Genomic DNA, 21,981 nt, shown 5'->3' with positions numbered 1-21,981 from the left:
TTATTACTTTCATTTTTGTTTGGTGACGTTGGGCGCGGGGGTGCCTGTATGTCTGCTGCATTGTGGCTTTGGGATTCCTGTAATTGAAAAAATTCACGCATGCCGGAGTGTTTCAATCCTATCATGAGAGCAAGCGCACAAGAGAAAAATATTCAACTAAATTAGAGTCTTCTTTAAAAGTATATAATCCATCTATGCCCTCCCGCCATAACCACAGACCCCCCCCCCCCGCCCCCCAGTGCACCTCCCACCCACCACTACTGCACAAACTCCATCTCCGGATACCTCTCATCCGCCCCACTCAACACCCTCCTCCCCTTCTCCGCCGCCCTCCTCCCCCAACCACCATATCCACAAACGCACCTATATACACCTTCTGCGCCTCCAACGCCCTCAACCCATCACCACTCCCCACCAGCTCCTCCGCCACCTCCGGCATCACAGCCCTCAGCCCCAGCAGCTCCACAATCAGCACCGCATCCGAAAACGTTATATGCTTCGCCGCCGCCAAATGCAGCTCCCTCCTCCACCCGCGCAGCTTCGCCCACAGCCGCCCCCATGACTCGTAGGTAGCCACGTAGTGCTCCGCGGCACCAATGAACATGAACGACCCGCTGAAGCCCGTGTTGACCACGTCCCCCCAGATGGTGCCGTCCATGGCGATGCCGCCGAGCACGCGGCTGTCCGCGCCCATGACTGTGGCGGCCGTCGAGCCGCCGAGGGAGTGGCCGACCATGACGATCTTGCCTGGCTTGGTGATGCGATCGGCACCTGGGATGGCGCGCAGGATTGTGGAGAGGTGGTCCAGGGTGTAGATTGTGTCTCCGACACGAGTGGCCTCGAGGGGGACGACGTCGGCATCGGTGAAGTTGGTGAAGGTGGAGAGGATGTAGGTGCCGTCGGAGAACTCGACGATTTCGGCTCCGTAGATGTAGTCTGGGAGGAGGACGACGTAACCGTTCGAGGCGATGTCCTCGGCGAGGGCGGTGTGCAGGTGGCGCGAGGTTTGGGCGCCGGGGGAGAGGATGACGATGCCGGGTTTGCAGGGACCCGCGTAGGTGGCGTTGGTGTGCGAGTGGGGTTGAAGGGTGTTGAGGGAGCCGCTGGGGAGGCCGTAGCTCGTTTCGTAGAAGTTGGCGGTGGCGGGGGGCATGTAGGGTTCGAGGGGGGCCGTGGTGGAGTTGTCAGTAGGGTAGAAAAGTTGCACGACGAAGGAGCGGGGGGTGTTGGGCGTGGGCGCCAGGATGTCGGTGCGGTTTGTGTCGGTCACCTTGATAGATGTGGTGCCGACATTGTAACTGCCGGAGAGCGGGGGAAAGGCGATCTTGGCGGAGGCCGAGTTGAGGAGGAACAGTGGGAGGAGGAGGAGAGTACTGGAAAGCATCGTGAGTGCCGCTCTTTGTTAATTGCGTATAGAAGCTGTCTGGCGATTTACTCGGGTCATTGAAGTCGTTTGGGGGGGGGGGGGGGGGGCTGCGAGGACTTATATAGAGATATATCAACACCATCATGTACGATACTACATGTAATTGGAGCACTGTATATGCATAGCCAATGCCCATTAAAGCTTAATACCGCAAATTATGCATTCTGCCTTGCCAGTGATACATACATATGTAATCAGTTCACTTTACTGCCCTTCTCTCGTAAGAATGCGTGCCCTTCTACAACCCAACTACAAGCAGAGTTACCAAGGACACCGTCATCTCCAATACGAATTGCCCTGAACGAAGTGAAGGGTATGGGGGTAAGAGCTTATATCGCTCTCTGATTGGCTACCGCATATTGTGACCATCAACCCTAACCCAACATAACATACATATCAATATTCCATTCATACGGGCCATTGCGTAGCTGCGAGGAGTCAGAGTCAGAGTCTGGGGATGTCGTGCCAAGTATATTAACTCATTCCGCATCTGCACAACGTCTCTCGCTCTCATCCGACTGGCGGTCGTGCGTGGTAACACAAATATCACCCAAAAACACCGCAACGTTACACCACCACTAGCCCTGCGTACGTAACCCCCGTTCCCGTCCCCTGCCCGCGCAGGGAAGGAGCCAAGGAGCGACGAAGGGAGCAGAGGTTCTTAAGCTTAAAAACGCACAAGGCAGACCTCCCGAGTCTGTCGGGGCCTGTCGACTAAAACCTATTACGTTTTGCTGGAGGAGATTATCATGGATACATGCATTGATGTAGGTATGTACATGTAGGTACATGTATGTGGGCGAGGGTCTGGTGATTAATCTTGGACAAGACCGCGCTCTGTAATCTATATTATGTAGGTATGAGCAATCAAACTACTCCAGAGTAATCCTGGAACTAGTCTCGTACCCAGCCCGTTACTTGCAGCAAGCTCCTGGAAGCATGGAAGTAGAGTAGACGGGTTTGGGACGAGCCTATCCTGGAACCCCTTCCGGAAGCTTCTGTTCCCGCCTGGATATAGATCCGAATAGGGTTATTATTACCCGAGACATGCAGAAGGAAGCCCAGGCCAGATGACTTGGTGTGAGTTGAAGAAATTGGGATAACGGTGATCTGATCTGATGACTGCGCCTGTACTGGTATGTGGAGGGTTGTAAACTTTCTCATAGACGCGTCAGCAAGTCATGAACTCTGCTGTTTGGCTCTGGAAGGGGTACGGTGCCTTTCGGAGGTGCGTGCAGTTAGGTGTTCTGTGCATGGCTGGTTCTGGGGTAATGTTTGGACTGGAGAGCCACTTATTGTGTGGCGCTCTACTCTCTCGGTTATAATTAAGAAAAAATGATTATAAACAACCCGATAGAAGTCTAGGAGGGTTAAATAGGTATTTCTGTTGAGGTTGAGACATCGTTGTCTGGTTTTAGGTCATGATAGTCTGGCTCAGAACGTTGGGATATATTGTGCTTGAGCCTCACACCGCATAATAAATAGCCCTAACCCACGAACAGGGTCAATGATTGAACCTGTTGTGTTAATGTCGCTCAGCGCAGACACCCATGGGGACAGTATTATCTAATACTCGGGGGGTAGACCTGGGGAACGTCGTATCAGTAATGCTGCCCTAAACAAAGTTAATGCGAAAAAAGACATGTGAACACGTCGTGTGGGGAGAATCTGCACCTTAGTTTTTGTAACGATGTAGTTCCATCTGCCTTCCCCTTCTGGATTGTACCCTTAAACAACCATACACTCCCCCCGTCATACCCACCATGCAGTTCACCTCCACCGCAAAAACCCACACCCCCCCCAAAAAAGCCAAACGCCGCCCCCCGTCATGCCGCCTCCCCGCCCCCACCAACGACCCCCCAGTACGTACAACATCGCCCCACCACCACCTTCCTACTACCTCCTCCACACCTTCCCAGCACGCCGCTTAACCCCACCCCCATCATAGAGACCCCACTAAGTCACTTCTGGCCCATCATGCTGGTGAGGTGGACGGGTCTTACGGACATTCTGCCACCGAGCTGGTTCCGCCCGTCGCATAAGGCGCATGCGGAGCTCGTTGAGCAGTTTGGCCTTCTAAGGGGGTGCCTTTTTGCTAGTTGGGGCATGTTGCGGGTGCTGAGTGATGGGAGAGTGAGGGGTGAGATCGGGGCGGTAGTGGTTGCGGCGGTGGGGAGTGTTGAGCTGGGGTTAGGTTAGTTCCCTCGGTATGAGCTCGTAGTAGAGCAGCGGGGAATGAAAGAGTGAAGTACACTAACGGTGATATGATTGGCCAGATTGTGGGATTCCAGGAGGAGTGCGGGATTGCAGACGAAGACCTACTGGGCACGATGATGAAAAAGAGCTTTCTGTAGAGGTAGGATGTGCAGGTGATGATTGAGCGCGTTGTTCCGGTGGAGGAGAGAGAGCGGGGTGCGGTGGATCATACTTGCTTTGTGGCTATGATTAGGCTGCTGAGGCGTATGGTGGATTGTGCGGGGTATGATAGGGCTGGAAAGGTGCGAGCACTAGGTGCTTGAGGTGGAGATTGGTTGTTGGAGGGATTGGTTGGTTAATGAGAGTTATTTGACGGCCACGGCGGTCACGGCGGTCATGACGGGCGCCATGGCTGCGATTTGTGTTTGAGTTATGGTTTCTGGTTGAGAATGATTTGAGTATCGAGAGTCCGGTTAAATGTCTCTCCAAGAAGACAGGAACCGCTGATGATAGTATAACATAAAAAAATTGGAGTTGAGCTTCCAACTCAGAACTGCATTTTAATGAAGCCGAGCAGGCCCAGTGAAATATTCTTCTTTCGGCGGGGAATAACAGAGATTGCATGAATATGGTGTGTAAAGACGGGCATGGGTGGCCACTGTACTCGTCGTTGAATAGGTTCTCCGTCTTCTGACTGAAATTGATTCTGCACGCTTCATATTGTTAATAAGATTTCTGGACGCTTGCTTGTTATGCTGAATAGACCTACATAAATCTGGAAAAATGATCGAGTACTTGAGCGTTGGCTTTACCGTCAAGAGTTAAATTTAGCTTTATCATAGTAGTGATAAACCTTAGATCCAGAAGACACATCTCCACATCCGATGTTCATTCTGCTTTTATGGCGGGTGAACTTTCGTGATGTCAAAGTCACTAGATGATCGATTTATTTCTTGGTTACGGAGGTGTGTAAAATGTGTTAGTGGAACGTGGCTGAAGCCTTGAATAACCGAATCAATATCGTCGATTCCATGTACTAGAGTATTTCGTAGCTAGAAGAAATCATCGAAAAAGAAAACTCGAACCATAAAGCTGCCAATATGACATGACATAATCTGGCCAAATATCATTTGGCTGTATGTGAAATAGTTCTCTGGAATCAAATGTGGTACCAAGCGCGATTTCTCAAGGTGGCTTCTCTTGAAATAGGACGCTCGGCACGTTTCATAGTTCTGGAAGATTCTCATCATTTCATAATAGTATTTGTCATCGGCGTATGACTCACTTTCCTATTAGTCATTCTATTACTCACACGTCTATGACTCATTGTATTTCTTTTGTACTACCTTTCATTAGTATAAAAGCGGGGCATTCCCCCTTAGCTAGAACAATAACACGATCAATTACTTTACTTCTCCTACATACTTTCTCTAGGTTATGAGCCCGGAGACCACTCACGCTTATACACTCTTCACCATTTTTACCACAAAGTACACTTTCTCGTTTCACTTTCAATCATGTCTGAGAGGAGCATCAAAATTCCCGCACTCCCATGCAAGCTGGATGGTCAAGGGCATTACACTGTATGAAGGGACCTTGCTACCCGCATGTTGAAAGTTCACGATCTGTGGAACTTGGTCAATGGTTCGAGCAAGCGTCCCGTGTTGACAACCACCACTACTGTACCTACCACGGCACCACAAGCATCAGGAAGCACTGCTGAGGCTGAAGAAGACGAAGAAGAAACCTCCGACAATGCCGAAGAAATCAGCGATTGGGACAAAAAGGATAACCTTGCGGTCGTATTCCTCCAATCTAACATCGAATTTGAAGTTATTCTCACGCTGACACCGGCCGACACTGCTCATCACCTCTGGACTCAACTTGAGGACAGATTCGATCGGAAAACCGTCGCCTCCCTCCACTCGCTCCTCGCAAATGTCGTCACACTACAATACACACCCGACAAGGGCATCAAGGAACATCTAACCCAGTTCAACACTCTTTGGTCATCTCTCCTCACTAGGACTAGTAACTCTACGGACAAGACCAAGGATCCACTCGGTTACCACCTTCACCAACTCGCATCTGTCTCAGAAGCGAAGGCATCCTTCCTACTCCTCTCACTCCGGCACGAATCCCTCGAATCAGTCGTTGACAACCTGCAAACCAAGCCCAACGTCACCTTCGATGACGTCTACGAAAAGCTGTTGGATCTGGACTCACGGCGCAGCAACGATGGACAGGCGGCTGGAGAAGCCTACACAATCAGGCGAGGAAACCCAGGACACGGAAACAACAACAGAGTCAGGAGGCCACGTAACAACGAAACAGGAAATCGGGACGTCACATGCACCTGGTGCACCAAGAATGGAGAATATGCAAAAGGCCACACGCACAAAAATTGCCGGAAACTCAAAGCTTTCAGAGACAAGGAGAAGTCCGCTGCATCTGGCAACCTCAACGTCGCATCTGGTACTGCATTTCACACAAAACTCGAGCTCTCTTGGATCCCCGATCTTTCTGGCCTTCCCGCACTCGAAGAAACCGATGTATTCACAATGCCGGTTGACTTCGACCTCACCAACTTCTCAGATGACACCTCGGATATTACCATGGAAGACTACTTTGGCTTCATTGCAGGACCTTCCACCACCGACAACAAGGCATGGATCTTCGACCCTGTTGCAACCAACCACATGACCGGAACGCTGGTTACCGACTGTTACGAACTCCTACCGCAACACGAAGGAAGCCTGAGTCATCGGAAAGTGCCGGAAGTTTCTGCGAAGGATTAGTAATCGGGTTGTTTCCTTTTCTTATATATAGGGGGCTTGCCCCCTCACTGTCTACTTCTTTCCTTACGCAACATCTTGTATTTTACTTTGAGTTATTACTTTGGGGGATTTACTTCGCTTCAATACACTTCTTTACTCTCAGTCCCCGTTACGTCTGCTGCCCATCATGCTCTTCGCATCCGCCGTTATGTTCCTCATCGTCGCCCTCGTGGCCCTCTGCTCGCCTACCCCGCTGTTCCCCTCGGCCCCCTCGCCGACCGCTGTCTCCTCCGTCCTAGTACGGACCATTGTCCCTGCCCTCGGGCACATCGCTGACTCCACCCTCGTCATCGTGCGAGCCTACTTTCTCCTTCCCAGGAGCCCCCTAGTGTCCTTCGACCCCATTACCAAGCCTTCGCACACGGTCTCTTACACCGACCCAACTCCCCACACTGGAACAGTTACTGTTGGAGGAGGTCGCAAACTCCAGATAACCGGAATTGGCAACGTCACCATCAACGGATCACATGGCCTGATCACTCTGCAGAACGTATTCTTGATCCCCGAACTAGGCAATACCAACCTGATGTCTTGGTCTTGCATCGCTAAAAAGGGATTTACAACAACTGGGACGGAAGACGGCTTTACCATCTACAAACCGAATAGCAAGGAAATCATCGGGATCGCTAACGCAAATAGTACTGGTCTTTACATCTTTGAAACCAAGGAACCCTGCGCACACCTCTCTGCCGCCACCAGCTTCTATGACTGGCACCAACGGCTCGGACATCTCCCCGCTTCCTCGCTCTCACGGCTTCGCACCATGGTCGCCGACCCCAAGTCTCTCCCCACATCTGGTCACATGGAAACCTGCAACACATGTGAACTCGCTAAATCAACCAAGTCTCACCTCGCTCCTCTCACCGAACCACAATCCAAACAACCACTGGAATTGATACACTCAGATCTGAGCGGCAAATTCTCGACTCCTTCTCTGGGCGGCTTCAGTTACTACATCACTTTCATCGACGATTACTCCAGGTACGCTTACCTCTACTTCCTCAAAAAGAAGTCAGATGCAGCAGCTGCCACAGAACGATACATCGCATACATGGAAAATCAATTGGACAAAACGGTTAAACGGTTTCGAAGCGACAACGGTGGCGAGTACATCTCCAATGACCTTCAACAATTTTTCACCTCTAAAGGCATAAAGCATGAATTCACTGTACCTTACTCCCATGAGTCAAATGGAACAGCAGAACGCTTTAATAGAACTATATCAACAATGGCACGATCCGCCTTGCTCGACCACAATCTCCCAAAAAATCTATGGGCAGAAGCGATCAACACCATGGTACACGTCAAAAATCGCCTCCCGCACAAATCACTCCCGAATATGACACCATACGAAGCACTTACCGGAAAGAAACCCTTTATTGGGCACCTCTGATCCTTCGGTGAAACAATGTTCATACACATACCCGTCGAAGCACGACCAGCTGGAACAAAACTGGATGCAAGGGCTATAACGGGACAATTCTGCGGATATGGAGACTCTGAAAAAATCTGTCGCGTTTACATACCATCACAAAGAAAAGTAGTTCTCTCTCGTCATTTTAGGTTTAAAGGTACATCCGTAGGGGAAGAAATCGAAGTCAAAACAAAAACCGATACACCCCCTAAACCAAAACAAATCGAGATCAAACAAGAACCACCCTCACGTCCTTCAACACCAAAAAAATACAGGACATACGACGACGACCCAAGTGACGACGACATGATCAACCAACAGATAATGCGTGAAACCATGGAACATTTCTCCGACACCGATTCGGAGGACCACGCAAGTATAGTGGGGGCCGGCTATACGAGGCCCGCCACTGAACGTACCCCGCATGATGATAATGAAACAGATACTGATCAACCGAGACGTAACCCAGTACGGGAACGGAAACCTCCGGTCAGATACGGACACAACATTCAGCATGACACTACCCTAACAGAACCAACAAACTACCACCAAGCGATCAACAGTCCTGACTCCGAAAAATGGCAGAATGCTATGAAAGTTGAACTCGACTCACTCGCAAGGAATAACACATGGAATCTGGTCAACACACCGGATCACCGTAAACTGGTCGACTGCAAATGGGTATACAAAATCAAACTCGGGCCCGATGGCAACCCCATACGGTACAAAACCCGACTAGTCGCAAAAGGCTTCTCACAGGTCCCTGGTCAAGATTTCGATCAAACCTATGCCCCTATCACCCGATACGAATCCATCAGACTACTCCTCGCTCGCTGCCTTCAAACCGGCGGCCAATGCGATCCGATGGACGTCACAAGTGCATTTCTATACGGCGAACTCAAGGAAGAAATCTACATGAAACCTCCTCCAGGATATCCTACTCCCGGCAAAGCATGCAAACTAATCAAATGCATCTACGGCCTCAAACAATCATCAAGGGAATGGTATGCCCGCCTCTCAAAAGCGCTAATCAAAATAGGATTCAGAAAAGCAGACTTCGACCCTTGTGTCTTCATACACAAAACAGGGGAAGTTGTCATCGCAATATACGTAGACGATATCCTCATCTTCTACTGGTCCGTTGAACGCAAAAACCGCGTCAGCCTCCTCCTCCACTCTGAATTCGAAATGACTGAAACTGGCACAGCCAACTGGGCACTCGGAATCCACTTGATCCACACTAAGACAGGCATCATCCTATCACAGGAAGCCTATCTCAAGCGTGTACTTATCAAATACGGCTTCGACGAATCAAGACCTGTGGCAACACCTATCAACAACAACGTCCACCTCCAAAAAGGAACGGAAGCTGAGAAAATCGACGATCCAACAATTTACCAGTCAATGATCGGTTCACTCATGTACGCAGTAATCGGCACTAGACCCGACCTCGCCTACACCGTCACCATGCTCTCGCAATTTTCCTCCTGTCCTACTAAGGCCCATCTAGCTGCAGTCCATCGCGTCCTCCGCTACCTCAAAGGTACCCTCGATTGGTCACTCTTTTACGCCAAAACGCGACCAACTGCACTCATCGGCTACAGCGACGCAAGCTATGCCTCCGACATCGACGATCGCCGCTCATTCACTGGCCACTGCTTCATGCTAGGGGAAGCTCTCATCTCCTGGCGCTCTTATAAGCAACGATCTGTCGCCACTTCTACAACTGAAGCGGAATACATGGCCCTTTCGGACACCAGTCGACAACTGATCTGGTTAAGGAATGCAATCCACGAGCTGGAACGAAAACCGAATCTCTCTTTCATTCTTCGAGGCGACAACAACGGCTCTCTCTCTTTGGTTAAAAATCCTGTCTTTCATAAAAGGTCTAAACATATTGACGTACATTTTCATTTTGTTCGGGAACGGTTTGAGGATGAATTATTTGAACTGGAATATATTTCTACGAACGAGAACGTGGCGGATTTACTTACAAAGGGATTGGATAAAGGCAAACATGTTTTATTTTCTTCTACTATTCACTGTGGCTCACGAGGGGAAGTCTTGAAATAGGACGCTCGGCACGTTTCATAGTTCTGGAAGATTCTCATCATTTCATAATAGTATTTGTCATCGGCGTATGACTCACTTTCCTATTAGTCATTCTATTACTCACACGTCTATGACTCATTGTATTTCTTTTGTACTACCTTTCATTAGTATAAAAGCGGGGCATTCCCCCTTAGCTAGAACAATAACACGATCAATTACTTTACTTCTCCTACATACTTTCTCTAGCTTCTTTCCGGCCATTGTTGATGACCTGGAAGCTGGCAAGGGTGCACTACAAAGGCACTAAACATGTCCTTTCCACCAATTCAACTCGTTCACAACAACCTTACAACCGCTCTCGATGCGAGAACCAGGGCTTTTTGAGAAGCCTAAGTCTCTCTTGTAGGGCGAGTGTACTGCGATAGGTGATGAAATGATACTTCTCTTGATCACCCATATTCGACATCCTGCACAACGTACTTCTCATAGGGTGCTTGTACTGTTCGAGCTGTATCAAGCATCCTCTGTGTCTGTTTGGCTTCTTTACTCGGTTTGATACTTCTTCGATTGTTAGTTGTTGATTCTTGCCTGCTAATATATATTTCTTCTTGGGGAATTAATGCAAGCGACATGTTATGGCCAGCTCTAAAGATGGGGATACCACTGTGGGGCTGCCGGTTCTGGCCCCTGACTGGCGAGGATAACGCCAATATATCTCAATCACAAATAAACATATCGCGATTATGTCCTAATTACATAATATAACGATGAAAAGAAACGATAAACTCTAAAATACCCTTTCTTTTTAGCTGACTCACCCCAGTCGGTAGCTTAGGGGAAGAAATCCTTCAAAATCAACTTGAACTCGGTATATCTATATCCTAATTAGATGTTTATTTGCGGGGTGTCTTATCTGGTATGTTGATATCATCCATATTCTTCTCAATCGGGCATTTATAGCTAACTAACCCACTTACAGAGGTGCCCAAAGAGAGCTCGCATCATCATGCGCCTCGATCGCCCTCCTTCGACTCGCGGTGGGTATTAGGCAGGGGAAACCCATGGGATACACATTCCTATGTATATCATCCCCACTATGGTCATAGTCTATACACATATGTGGTTTGGGAGGTCTAACCTCCGGAGGGGTGACTTGCGGCTCTAGATCAATCTAACCAAATGAGCAATGTCCGTTGTAGCAATTTTGTAAGTTTGGGTTCTGCCTTCGATCCACAAGTTGCAATTCCGTTTCATTAATACGGAGTACAGATTCATAGGATTGCGTCCCCTCCTTCTTTGATGCCCAAAGAGGTCTCGAGAGGATCCGGAACAACCCTGAAAACACAATTGGTAGACATTCGAAACATCAACGTCAGAACCGGCTTGCGGGTTCTGGGTGCCACTTTATTGTATAAATCGCAAAGGGTGTTGATGAATGACGTTTGTCAGACCAATTGAGCAAATAAAGTCAATATTAGGCTTGTAATTGAAAATAGGACTTTTTTTCTGTGCCGTTTTATGTTTCCTCTCTTTCTGTTTATCATGCGCCGCCTCCATCTTGTAAGCATAAATATTCCTTGAGTAACTCCCTGGCAACAGACAAGCATCATCTTACTCTTTCTCTACGTAGCTACGTGAACACAAGCCCACGATGCCAAAAACAACCGGGCACAATAACAACAAATAATAATTAGCTTGACAACAAAAGGTGAATCAAACTGGTTTTCCAACTCTCTGTATCTGAGCTACGGCAAAGATTAAGATTACAAGACACTCCTCACTTTAAGTCTTGCTTTCAGCTCTGGTTTAGTGTAAACTACATGTAGTGTTATTAATCTTCACCAATCCACCCAATCGAAGTCATCCCATTATGTAACTTATTGATATATTACCCACTGATAAGTCTATAACAGTTGAAGTACTTATCCCGACTGATTAATTTATACAGCCACTCTGCAAAAGTGTTCGTGATTCCGATATCGGAGTGAGACATTTCTCCATATGTAACCGCGGTGGGTCATCAAGAACCCCCAAGAGAAGACCTTCCCAGTGACCAATGGCGCCCAAGTTAATGAAGAACAAGACCAACGACCTACCCTCTTTTTATATATAGTCACGAACTATATTATATATTTCTCGTTGTTTTGAATCTCAACTTTAATAACATCAGTATTACGAGCGCGCCACACTGCCCACCGACATTAAAACTATATCACGAACACTTTTGCTGAGTGGCTGTATATAAACTTGAAAAGAAATAAGCTAACTGGGGCTAAACCTGTTCGTTGAATACATAGTAGCTACCAAATCAGAACTACAAGTAGCTAAGTCGTAGCAGACGAGCATGTATGCTTACACCTCGGCCTCGTCGATCGAGGCGCATACATCCCCGAAGGATCAACCCAAGCTATTATAACTCTGTAGCTGATATCACGACCCAAGTATATCGGCTCGGGTATCTCGATTTCGGTGACCTACTCGCGGTTTTCGTATATTTACGTATAACAACCAGTGATGATGGTTCGTGGCTATTACGAGAACGTAGAGCACAAATAGCGTTTATACCTGTGCCCCTATTCGTATCATATCAGGCAGCGTAAAGCGCTTTCGTATTAAATGATAGTATGTAAAGGCCATCACCTCACCAAAGATTACAGATTTTCTTCAAAAAGTGATGACAGTCGAGTAATGGCAAGTGATTGATGATTGATTCTTTTCGTGTACACGACACTCTAGCTACCAAATCCATCTCAAAGATTACCACTTATTATCGCTTCGCACAGATAAGCATTAAGGTAGCAAAGTTAGCCATAGTATTTGGAAAACTATCAACAATTATATCCTTGTCCACATGCATTCCATCGATGACGTGACCTTTGTAGACATTTTTTCTCCCCAACGCATTTCTAACTAAACGCATTTTAGTCATGAAATTTCCTCCTGTTAACACTACCTTAGTAGCGTCTATATCATTCAAAGCAAAAGAAGAAAGAGAAAAGAAAAAAATAACGGTGAGAGGGGGGGGGGGGGGGGAAGAAGGAAGAAAGAAGGGCCATGTCAAGCTATCTAAATTGAGGTATACTCAATTATGTCCTCCATTTCTTATATCATCCATAGCTCGCCATTTTACTCATCTCCGCCAATATTCAACTTTTTATTCTCACCGTTGGCCGAGCTAGCGCGCTTATTATCCTCGCCTTGAAGAGTGTTTACCTCATTGGTACGCTGATCATGTTCTCCAACTGAAGTAGTTTCAACGGTAGAACTGTTGTCACTTGGAGTGGCTTCCAATGCGCTCTGCAAGTTCATCATATTGAACCTCTCCAACCTCTGTCTCATTTCTTGACGTGAGATGCCCCTGTAATATCTGATCGGGGTGAGTGAAAGCTATCGATATTTTCTATTAGAATCGTTTTTCAAAGGTTTCACAGATCTGAATACATACGTTAGGAACGAACTCTTGGAAGTGGTACTCCACGTTCGGGTCCCTTGATCTGTCTGTCAAATGACGAACAAAGCCATCGAGGTGTTCAACAAACGCCTCAATGCGGCGTACTTCCTCCTCTAAAGCTTGCAGGGCTGCTTCATCGAGAAGAATAGGGGGTCCATGAAGAATAGGAGGACCATTGACAATGGGATCCTCCGAGCTTTCGGAAGTGGTACTACCCTGAGAAGTACTCTGAGAAGTGTTGTGAGAGGTAGCCTGAGAAGAAACCTGAGAGGTAACCTCAGAAGTACCCGGTGAGGAAGGCTGAGAGATACCCTGATGTGTACCCTGAGAATCATGCATGGGTGGAATATCATCGTCAAAGAGATGAGTGGTGCTCATTTGGCTATTGCCACTAGCAGAAGGTAGGTTTTCGACACTGCCAACGGAATCATTCTCATTAAGAGGGTAGCGGATACCGCCAACGTATAATTCGTCATCGCGAGCCCCTTCGGGGTGAGCGTTTTCGGGAAATTCATCCCAGGCAGGGCCGGCAATAACGGGGCCCTGCTCCTAATTATATTTTAGTAAAGAACTAAGATGAAAGAAGGGATAACCTACCTCACGCATTTCAAGACGGGCATGCATGGCGGACAAGTCTGAGATGGAGTCTCTGGGAGCTCTACCAGGTTGGATAGATTGATGCATTATGTTTTTGATCGAGAAAGTCTTTAGATTATAAGGAATTGATTCGTGATGAAGAAATCAAGGAATAGCAGTGGGTTTTAGGTAGAAGAGATGATGAAGATGAGAGGTCAAGGTTCTTCACTGAGATACGAGCAGTGAGGACTGAAGAGGGAGATGATGAGGGTGATAGAGATGGAGAAGGAGACGAGAGGAGGAGAAGGAGAAGAAGAAGAAGAGGGGGAGAGAGAGGCTAGTTATACTCAAACACGACAGGGTCCAGGCGACCTGTCAAGTAAGAGCTTAAACTGCTCCTCCTGGCGTATACGCTCGATTGAGGCCAGAAATGCAGAGTCTATTATTCTCCCCCATTTAGCTGCATACATATATATGCTAAAAATTGATCAAATATCTCAAAACTCACTCGTCCCATCACAAGAACACTATAACTCAATGATAAAAGGATAATTTCATGTATATCCTTTCTCCCCCCTCGACATGTTCAAACTTATCAACGAAAATCTATGGAGTATCGAACGCCGATAGGGCCCGAGTGATATATCATGAAGGGCTGTACTGCGCAACCACAGGAGGTGTGCGAATGTCCGGGACGCTAGTGAATACTTGGTACAACCTATATCGGTTAATCCCTCTAACTGACTTCGAGTAAGTTGATTACGTACTTACGTACTTAGCACCCTGACATTTACAGTATTTTCTATCATTGACTGACCTTTGATTGCAATAGTATGTAAGTACAAGCGGAGTGCGGCCTTCGGCCACCCAAATGTACTGAGGAAATGAGGTGTGAGCGGTACTACGATAGTAATTTCTTAGATTATTGCTGTCATTCTGGATTGTTGGGTCATCCAAACGTACAGGCATGCACTAAACCTCATCTCCATCTCTCCTTATATGTAATCTATGATATATTAGCTCTAGTATGCACTCTAAGCCATTCAATGAGTAGCGTTAGTATGTACATGTAGTTCATGATAAAATGGTATCAGGGAAATTCGACCTTCATATATAAAAATATAGCTGTATTTATGTCAGTGTTTGTTCTTTTATATCCATCAATTGCAATAGCTACATACCTTTTAATGCCAGTTTCCTTCCGTCTCGGGAGTAGTTCTTTGTCGAGTCATGATATGCAATCAATATTAGAAATACATGTAGTGCGCTGTAACCAATAGGAGACGTTCCTGATGACGATGGGGAAGACTATATAGTTTAGATACGTCTTGCAAATCGAAACCACATATGCACAAAAGAGCCACGTATATTTAGATTAGACCACGTACATATGTTTATGCTACAATGTGATGTTTGCGCGTCTGGGAAATTCTCGTCTTATCATCAGACTCCGACACATGCCCCGTTCGGAGAATTCCCAGGCCATGGTGTGCTGAGAGTTAGTACATAAGTGTGTACATTTATGCACTCTACACTCTCTATCAAAACATCGGAAATCCCATGAACAAGTGTCCGAGAAACCTTAGTTTTCACTTCGCCCGAGATACCAAAAAAAGAGAAGAAGACTCGGCGAGTACATAACAGCATGTTACTAAGCAAAGCCAAGGATTGTCGGGTGAGAGCTACGCTCATTCGTGAAACCGTTTACAGTTTTCGCCGAAAGCCACCAGGGCAACAGATCATACTAGATCGCTAGGCGCGTCGTCCCGACTCTTTTAGGTGACTTCCAAGTTCCAACCTCAGTGTGGCCTGGCAAAAGGAATAGAGCGGCCTCCAGCAAAAAGAATGCGACAAACCCGGATTGAACGGGTGACCTCCAGATGGCACCCCGGATAAGAGACTTCAGTCTGGCGCTCTCCCAACTGAGCTATTATCGCAGTACAGATGAAGGTGGTCAAGCGTGGCCCCACACAAATCGTACTAGAGTTCTAATGTAGGCATGGGTGTATGGGTGTGAGGTGCGATCAGGAAAAGCGTGTGGTCCCGAGGCAGTGAATAAAGGTTGAGAATCTGGCAGATGTCAATTCTTGCTCCTCACTTGTGCCTTCGCCGTATTTTACGATTTCAAAACCGTGAGTGAGTGCAGCAACGGCGGTAAAAGCGCTGGTCCAAACCCAGCCCTCATCAGAAACGCTATACGTCAGGGTTTTCCACACGGAACTCAGGGCTTCGGCTGTAACGGTCTTGCTGCGGATGCTAAAAAGTCTGCGTCTTGGCAGAGGTCTTGAAAATTTGGTTGTTACATACAAAAATCTTGGCATAGAACCATCTCTCACCCCACCACAAGTTCCGACTCCTTCAACATCGCCGGCCATCTTACCACCATCATACAAGTAATAGGTTGACCTCTGCATTTCCATCCATGGCTATTAAACTCGTATCTATTAAAAACATTTTAACGTCCTTGGCCTCCCCCAATTGAAACCGCGACCAAAATGTAGCCAGCAGCAGCAAGCGTTCTCACGTCTTCCAAGTAAGGAAGATTTCAATGGAACCTCGGTTCTCCGTGGCGCAATTGGCTAGCGCGTTCGACTGTTATATTACTATGGCATCGAGAGGTTGACAGTTAAAGCCTGTCCGGGGAAGTAAATCATATACTTTTGCCTATTAAACAACAGCGCAGTTTTTCGAAATCACAAACCTTATGCAATCTTTTCTGATTCCTTATTTTTGCTCTAAGAGAAGAAAATCTCACAGCTATCTTGATGTAATCACAAGAAACTGAAATTAGATTTATTAACACCTAAAGAACAAGGAAAACAATGTGCTAGAGAAGCGCGTGCCCACTTGTCCAGAGTGAAACTATATGTACCTCTTATGCACTCTTCATGCCGATATTTCTTCGTTAAAAGTTCTTCCCGTTCGACGGCATCACCTATAAACTCCAGGGTTAGGGTAGAATGCAGTTTTCCATAGCAAAAGGCAAATGAACTTCACCAACAAAAAGAGGTTAAAAGTAATCGTATTAACGACCCCGACGGGACTCGAACCCACAATCTTTGCCAATCACAGCTGTTAACCGGAAAGCAATGCGTTAGCCATTACGCTACGGAGCCATGAAAGAAAATTTACTATTTGCTCTATATATTCATTTTGTACCTTGATTTGTTAACCATTCGGACTTTATTTTAGGAAATCTGGGATTATTTGAGTGCATGTCAACCTTTAGACTGGCAATTATTTGAAACGGGTATTGTGCGCGCAGTCACCCTTCGTTCAGGTGTTGACCATGAGGCAAGAATGCCAAGCCTACCGAAAACGAGTGATCGCCCATGATGGCAACCGGACTCAGACTGAGGCTGTTTTGACGTCAAGCGTGCTTCAAACTTAATTGAGTTAACCCACCTTATCCGTCCAAAGCCCCTATCATCATCATTGTCGACTCCCTCTGACTTCGGTGGTTCTTCCGATCGATTTTCTTTGTCCACTTGAAACTCTAGGTACAATATTCGCTCTTGCATGCAGACTACGAATTCTGTATTCCAGGCTGACGGACTATTCAGCACAAATGACACGGTGTTGACACACGAATTTTAGACGGACCAGATGAATTCGATAGACCTTGGGAGTACACGGTGCAACAGGACATTCAGCCTTCAGTAGCACTACTTCATCAAGTTACGATCCGAAATTACGCACAACCTACGCATCCATCACCGAGTCATTAAAGAGTTCGGCACGATCCCAAGATGTACAGTCAAAGCATAGGAGCATTCAAGAAGCCCAAAAGCTCTCGAGGACAGTTTAGGCAAAACACATTATTCAATTCCTTCATCTTGACTGTAGTTCAACAGGTACAAGGAGAAACTAAAAAGGTCACAATGATGTAATGCACTCCGACTCTTTATACTTAAGGCTCGTATGTCAACTCCTCCAGTAGCCATAGAGACGGCCTGATAGCTTTGCTCCAATACTTTCGCTCCCGTGCTTTCAAAACGTTCGCTTTCTTCCCCGTATCTTGACCATGGGGCGGTTTCTCCTTGAGATGCTTGTCAATGCGACTATCCCCCGCGATTATTTTCTCTTTTGGTTTGTTTACGCGTTCCCTGTCAGATAACAGAGTCATATTGAAATGCTCTATGCGTATGAGTTCTTCATACCCCAGTTCTTCACGGGCAACTCGGACAGCTTTCCACAACACCAACTCCTCAACACACCATCTAATTCTTCTTATCATGGCTTCGGTCAGAAATGTGTAATCTGGATCAACTAGAGATGCTCTAATTCCGAAGTTTTGGTTTCTGAGGCGCCAGTGATGCTGGGCAAACATTCCCGGATGAAGATGAGCAATGAAGTCATCAGAAGGAGTCACTAGTGGGGTTGTGACAGGTGGATGAGAGGACACCCTACTGAGATGGGTTTTGGATAATGGAAGTCGCCCCCCTGTAAGCTCCGATATATCGTAGGGGTAACTAGCAAGAACCTGTCTAGGTATTGGCGGGTGCATCGGGAGAGCAGGAACTGTGTTTAAAAGTGCCGGTAAAGTTGAAACCCTGGACGGTAGGATCAAGAGTACAATTGAATGCTTAAGCGGTGTGCTAATTACCGCGGTTGTCAAGCCAAATTGCTTAAGCAAGTACTTTTGTGTCTATAAAGAGTTAGGAGGAGGAGGAAATCAGAATCGGGTTCCTAAGAAAAATGAACACAAGATGTGGAATCACGTACCTCTCTACCGCTAACCTCAGCCATCACCTTCTCTCGACATCTCATAACATCCATTGTTTCCTCGTATCGTTCACCGCAGACACAGATACGCCTCCATCCCGGGAGACTGGAGTGGGCTTGGCGGCCCTCGGAAGGCGCGCTTTGATCCATTGCGTCGACCAAAGTCCTCGGTACATCTTCTTCATGCGCACTCAATATAACCTCTGTTTCAATCAGATTTAGTATCTCCATTGGAACAGAGGAAATTCCTTTCCTGTTAGAGTCAAAATCTTTCCCAGACTTGACAGTAGGAGACACCGCCGTGAAGGCTAGATCTTCAACCACTGTCTTGGGGTCTTCTATAATAAGAGGGGTAGACCCTCCTGATGCCTTATCTCGAGTTATAGTCTCGCCATGAGACAGGACACCGCAACCAGCAGCAGCATCTGGCACTGAGGAAGTAGCGAGCTCACAAGACGATAAATGGGTAGGGGAAATGACACGAGGAGGATTAGGGGCGAAGCAATGGCATCCACGCAATGCTCTCATGATGGGGAGGAGTCGTTGATGGGTTTTTATTGCTCGCAGCAGGTGTGTCGGATGTACAGGAATTCCCCAGACAAGTGAAGTTGAAGATCTTGCACAACGAGGCATGGTAAACGCAAAGTCAATTTAGAATCAATAATTAGAAGATAATTTCCTGGACAAAGAGTAGCCACAATTAGCTAAGCCGAGTGTGATTGGAGAGTCTTGGAGTCTATGGAGGAATTGTGGAAGAGAAAGGCGGTTGGATTCGTGTATTTAAGGTGTCGCGACGTAAAAGAAACACGTTGCCAATCATGAAGGGTCACTCGTGTGATGTAGACATCTTCACCAGATTTTTTTTTGACACCATCCCTTAGTATATGTGTCCCATTATTTGAGAAGTGTTCCGAAATGATATGTTTTGAGGATTTTATATGGTAGAATTAATAATAACGTTTTTGACCTGGTACCGTGTCAGACTAGGCATCTAGTCGTGTTAATTGCCGAGCCTTTTCGTCTTCAAAATTTGTCATATTGCCTATGAAACGATTCTAGGTCTGGCACTGTACTCTGTCAAGAACGTGACAAAGAGAAGTATTATTTAGCTAGAAGCGAATTTTAAATGTAGAGAATTGTGATGTTCTACTGCCCGATTGTCCTATAAAATCCGGCCTTGGACTTAGGTTGCCGGGACGGTTGTACAAGAAGGCTTGGCAAGACTGAACCTCTAAAAGATCGGCTTGAAAGCCGCACCAATCAAAAGCTGTTAATCACCACAAGATAGAGAGGAAAAAGAAGAACTCTCTGGCGGGGAATTGAACCCCGGTCACTCGCGGACAATGTTAATGACAAGCGAGTATACTAACCACTATACTACCAAAGATTGCTTCCTACACAAAACATAAAAGACAAAAACCAGTATTTCTTGGCATTGACAACTGTAGTTTACTGATCGCCGAACTTCACTCGGGGTGTACTATCTGCTGGGAGGCTCAAGGCTGCTGTGAGTTTTGATGGGCAGACTGATTTCGTAGCGAAGGCCAACTCGATGCATGGCACGAGCGTCAACCGGCCCGGTAGTGGGCAGCTAAATTCTGCTAATGAATTAAGCATATCTTAAGGATTAACTACCTGTAAGGATGAAACAAGAATCGAAGGAAGATTTATGTGGTAAGGAAGCTTGTAATGTTGTGGTCCTAAAGGGTTAGGTGATCATGAAGCTACATGTAAGTACATGTACCTAATCCGTTGTGCCTGCATCGGCAGTGGTCCTACTAGCCCCAGCTTCCATGCAACCACCGTCCACAATGAATTATGAAGTATCGTAGTAGAAGGGCATAGATTCATGTCCCTACTACACGAACACAGCGTACGTTCTTGGATTGCTTAAGCCTGCATGTTACCCGAGTAGGCTGTTTCGCGATTAGGATTTAACAATTGATACATGCAAGTTGGCGCTAGTGTGGCCTTCCATGGGGACTACTACATGTACCGCCACTCAGCAAAGTGTTCGTGATATAGTTTTAATGTCAGTGCGCAGTGTGGCGTGCCCGTAATACTTATGTTATTAAAGTTGAGATTCAAAACAACGAAAAAATATATAATATAGTTTGTGACTATATATAAAAAGAAGATAGGTCATTGATCTTATTCTTCATTAATTTAGGCGCCATTGGTCACTGGGAAAGTCTTCTCTTGGGGGGTTCTTGGTGGTCCGCCACGGTTACATATAGAGAAATGTCTCACTCCGAAATCGGAATCACGAACACTTTTGCAGAGTGGCTGTACATACATATATTTGTGGCATAGAAACAGCGCTCAACTACAAATATATGTGGCCACCAGAGCACCCACTTCTGTACATCTCGCCTAACCGCCTAAAGAATACGTATACACTTGTTGACCCGGCCCAGGTATAAATAGAAGCCCTTCTGAGCCATCCCTCCACCCCACATTCCTTCACCCACTATCTCGCTACCTTAAAATTCAAATATCCTACTAGTACTTCCACTTAATAACAACGACATCGTATCTCATCAAAGAATTTGACTAATACCCCCAAGTACAAAGTTCCATCCTGGAATCAATGAGTCAGGGGTAGAACTAATTAATAGAGGAATATAGAATATTCGATGACTAGTACCGGAGGCCCTAGTACTAGCACCAGTGGGTTGAAATCTGGGACAGGCTCCGGATCTACCTCTGCGAGGAGCGGAAATGCTGAAAACATGGACATCGATACCCCCTCCAGGAGAGATCTTCTTGCTCCCTTGGCCCCTCTCTACGAAACTGCAAGGAAATATCGAGCGGCCACCATGCCCACACTTGGTGGCAAACGGACCGTTGCTGCTGAAATGAAGGGTCTTCAGGAGGACCTTGAATATACTACCAAGTTCAATCAGAAGTACCTTGAAATGATCGTGAAGTTAAGGAGAGAAAATATCGAACTGGAAGTCGACCTCGCACTCTGTAAGGAGGACTTGGATGCTTGCAGGAAGGAAATTAGAACCCTCAAGGCTCAGACTGATTGGATGGAGGGCTTGTTCAAGAAGCCGTGAATCAAGAGACCCTAATTTATGTTTGCGGCTCACTATCCTTCCTCTGTCAGTATAATGTTATCCAAACAAAAACAAATCTGGTGTGGCTTTACTAACAGATCGCGTATATACTCTTACACAACAACAGATCTCCCATACGACTTCAATTACAGGGTGGCAGAATTGATAGACGAAGGAATAGCATTGATATCTCAAAAGATTACATCAAGAAGAGCCTTTGACGGAGAATGTATCCTGGGGCT

General features: G+C 46.7%; 7 protein-coding genes across 7 annotated transcripts; 3 read left to right on the top strand and 4 right to left on the bottom strand.

Moving 5' to 3' along the window:
* Window positions 1-301: 301 nt before the first annotated feature.
* Window positions 302-1,384, bottom strand: LAJ45_10740 (uncharacterized protein; the record flags this gene model as incomplete). Its single annotated transcript, XM_046120257.1, has 1 exon — window positions 302-1,384. One exon carries the CDS (start codon window positions 1,382-1,384, stop codon window positions 302-304), a length of 1,083 nt encoding a protein of 360 aa, XP_045966607.1.
* Window positions 1,385-3,403: 2,019 nt separating this feature from the next.
* On the top strand, window positions 3,404-3,806 carry LAJ45_10739 (uncharacterized protein; the record flags this gene model as incomplete). Its single annotated transcript, XM_046120256.1, has 2 exons — window positions 3,404-3,620; window positions 3,703-3,806. 2 exons carry the CDS (start codon window positions 3,404-3,406, stop codon window positions 3,804-3,806), a joined length of 321 nt encoding a protein of 106 aa, XP_045966606.1.
* Window positions 3,807-10,814: 7,008 nt separating this feature from the next.
* Window positions 10,815-11,383, top strand: LAJ45_10738 (uncharacterized protein; the record flags this gene model as incomplete). The annotated part of the gene is made up of 5 exons (XM_046120255.1): window positions 10,815-10,841; window positions 10,905-10,906; window positions 10,974-11,005; window positions 11,091-11,131; window positions 11,195-11,383. The coding sequence occupies 5 exons, from the start codon at window positions 10,815-10,817 to the stop codon at window positions 11,381-11,383; spliced, it is 291 nt and encodes a 96-aa protein (XP_045966605.1).
* Window positions 11,384-13,051: 1,668 nt separating this feature from the next.
* LAJ45_10737 (uncharacterized protein) lies at window positions 13,052-14,000 on the bottom strand (the record flags this gene model as incomplete). The annotated part of the gene is made up of 3 exons (XM_046120254.1): window positions 13,052-13,312; window positions 13,371-13,925; window positions 13,974-14,000. The coding sequence occupies 3 exons, from the start codon at window positions 13,998-14,000 to the stop codon at window positions 13,052-13,054; spliced, it is 843 nt and encodes a 280-aa protein (XP_045966604.1).
* Window positions 14,001-14,289: 289 nt separating this feature from the next.
* On the bottom strand, window positions 14,290-14,941 carry LAJ45_10736 (uncharacterized protein; the record flags this gene model as incomplete). The annotated part of the gene is made up of 5 exons (XM_046120253.1): window positions 14,290-14,391; window positions 14,461-14,479; window positions 14,614-14,670; window positions 14,770-14,853; window positions 14,916-14,941. 5 exons carry the CDS (start codon window positions 14,939-14,941, stop codon window positions 14,290-14,292), a joined length of 288 nt encoding a protein of 95 aa, XP_045966603.1.
* Window positions 14,942-17,862: 2,921 nt separating this feature from the next.
* Window positions 17,863-19,205, bottom strand: LAJ45_10735 (uncharacterized protein; the record flags this gene model as incomplete). Its single annotated transcript, XM_046120252.1, has 2 exons — window positions 17,863-18,600; window positions 18,678-19,205. The coding sequence occupies 2 exons, from the start codon at window positions 19,203-19,205 to the stop codon at window positions 17,863-17,865; spliced, it is 1,266 nt and encodes a 421-aa protein (XP_045966602.1).
* A 2,108-nt stretch (window positions 19,206-21,313) lies between these two features.
* On the top strand, window positions 21,314-21,739 carry LAJ45_10734 (uncharacterized protein; the record flags this gene model as incomplete). Its single annotated transcript, XM_046120251.1, has 1 exon — window positions 21,314-21,739. One exon carries the CDS (start codon window positions 21,314-21,316, stop codon window positions 21,737-21,739), a length of 426 nt encoding a protein of 141 aa, XP_045966601.1.
* Window positions 21,740-21,981: the final 242 nt, after the last annotated feature.

This window comes from Morchella importuna (genome assembly GCF_003444635.1).
Source record: "Morchella importuna strain M04M26 chromosome Unknown Morimp01GS049, whole genome shotgun sequence".
NCBI lineage: Eukaryota > Fungi > Ascomycota > Pezizomycetes > Pezizales > Morchellaceae > Morchella > Morchella importuna.
This window is presented reverse-complemented; position numbering and strand designations above follow the sequence as displayed.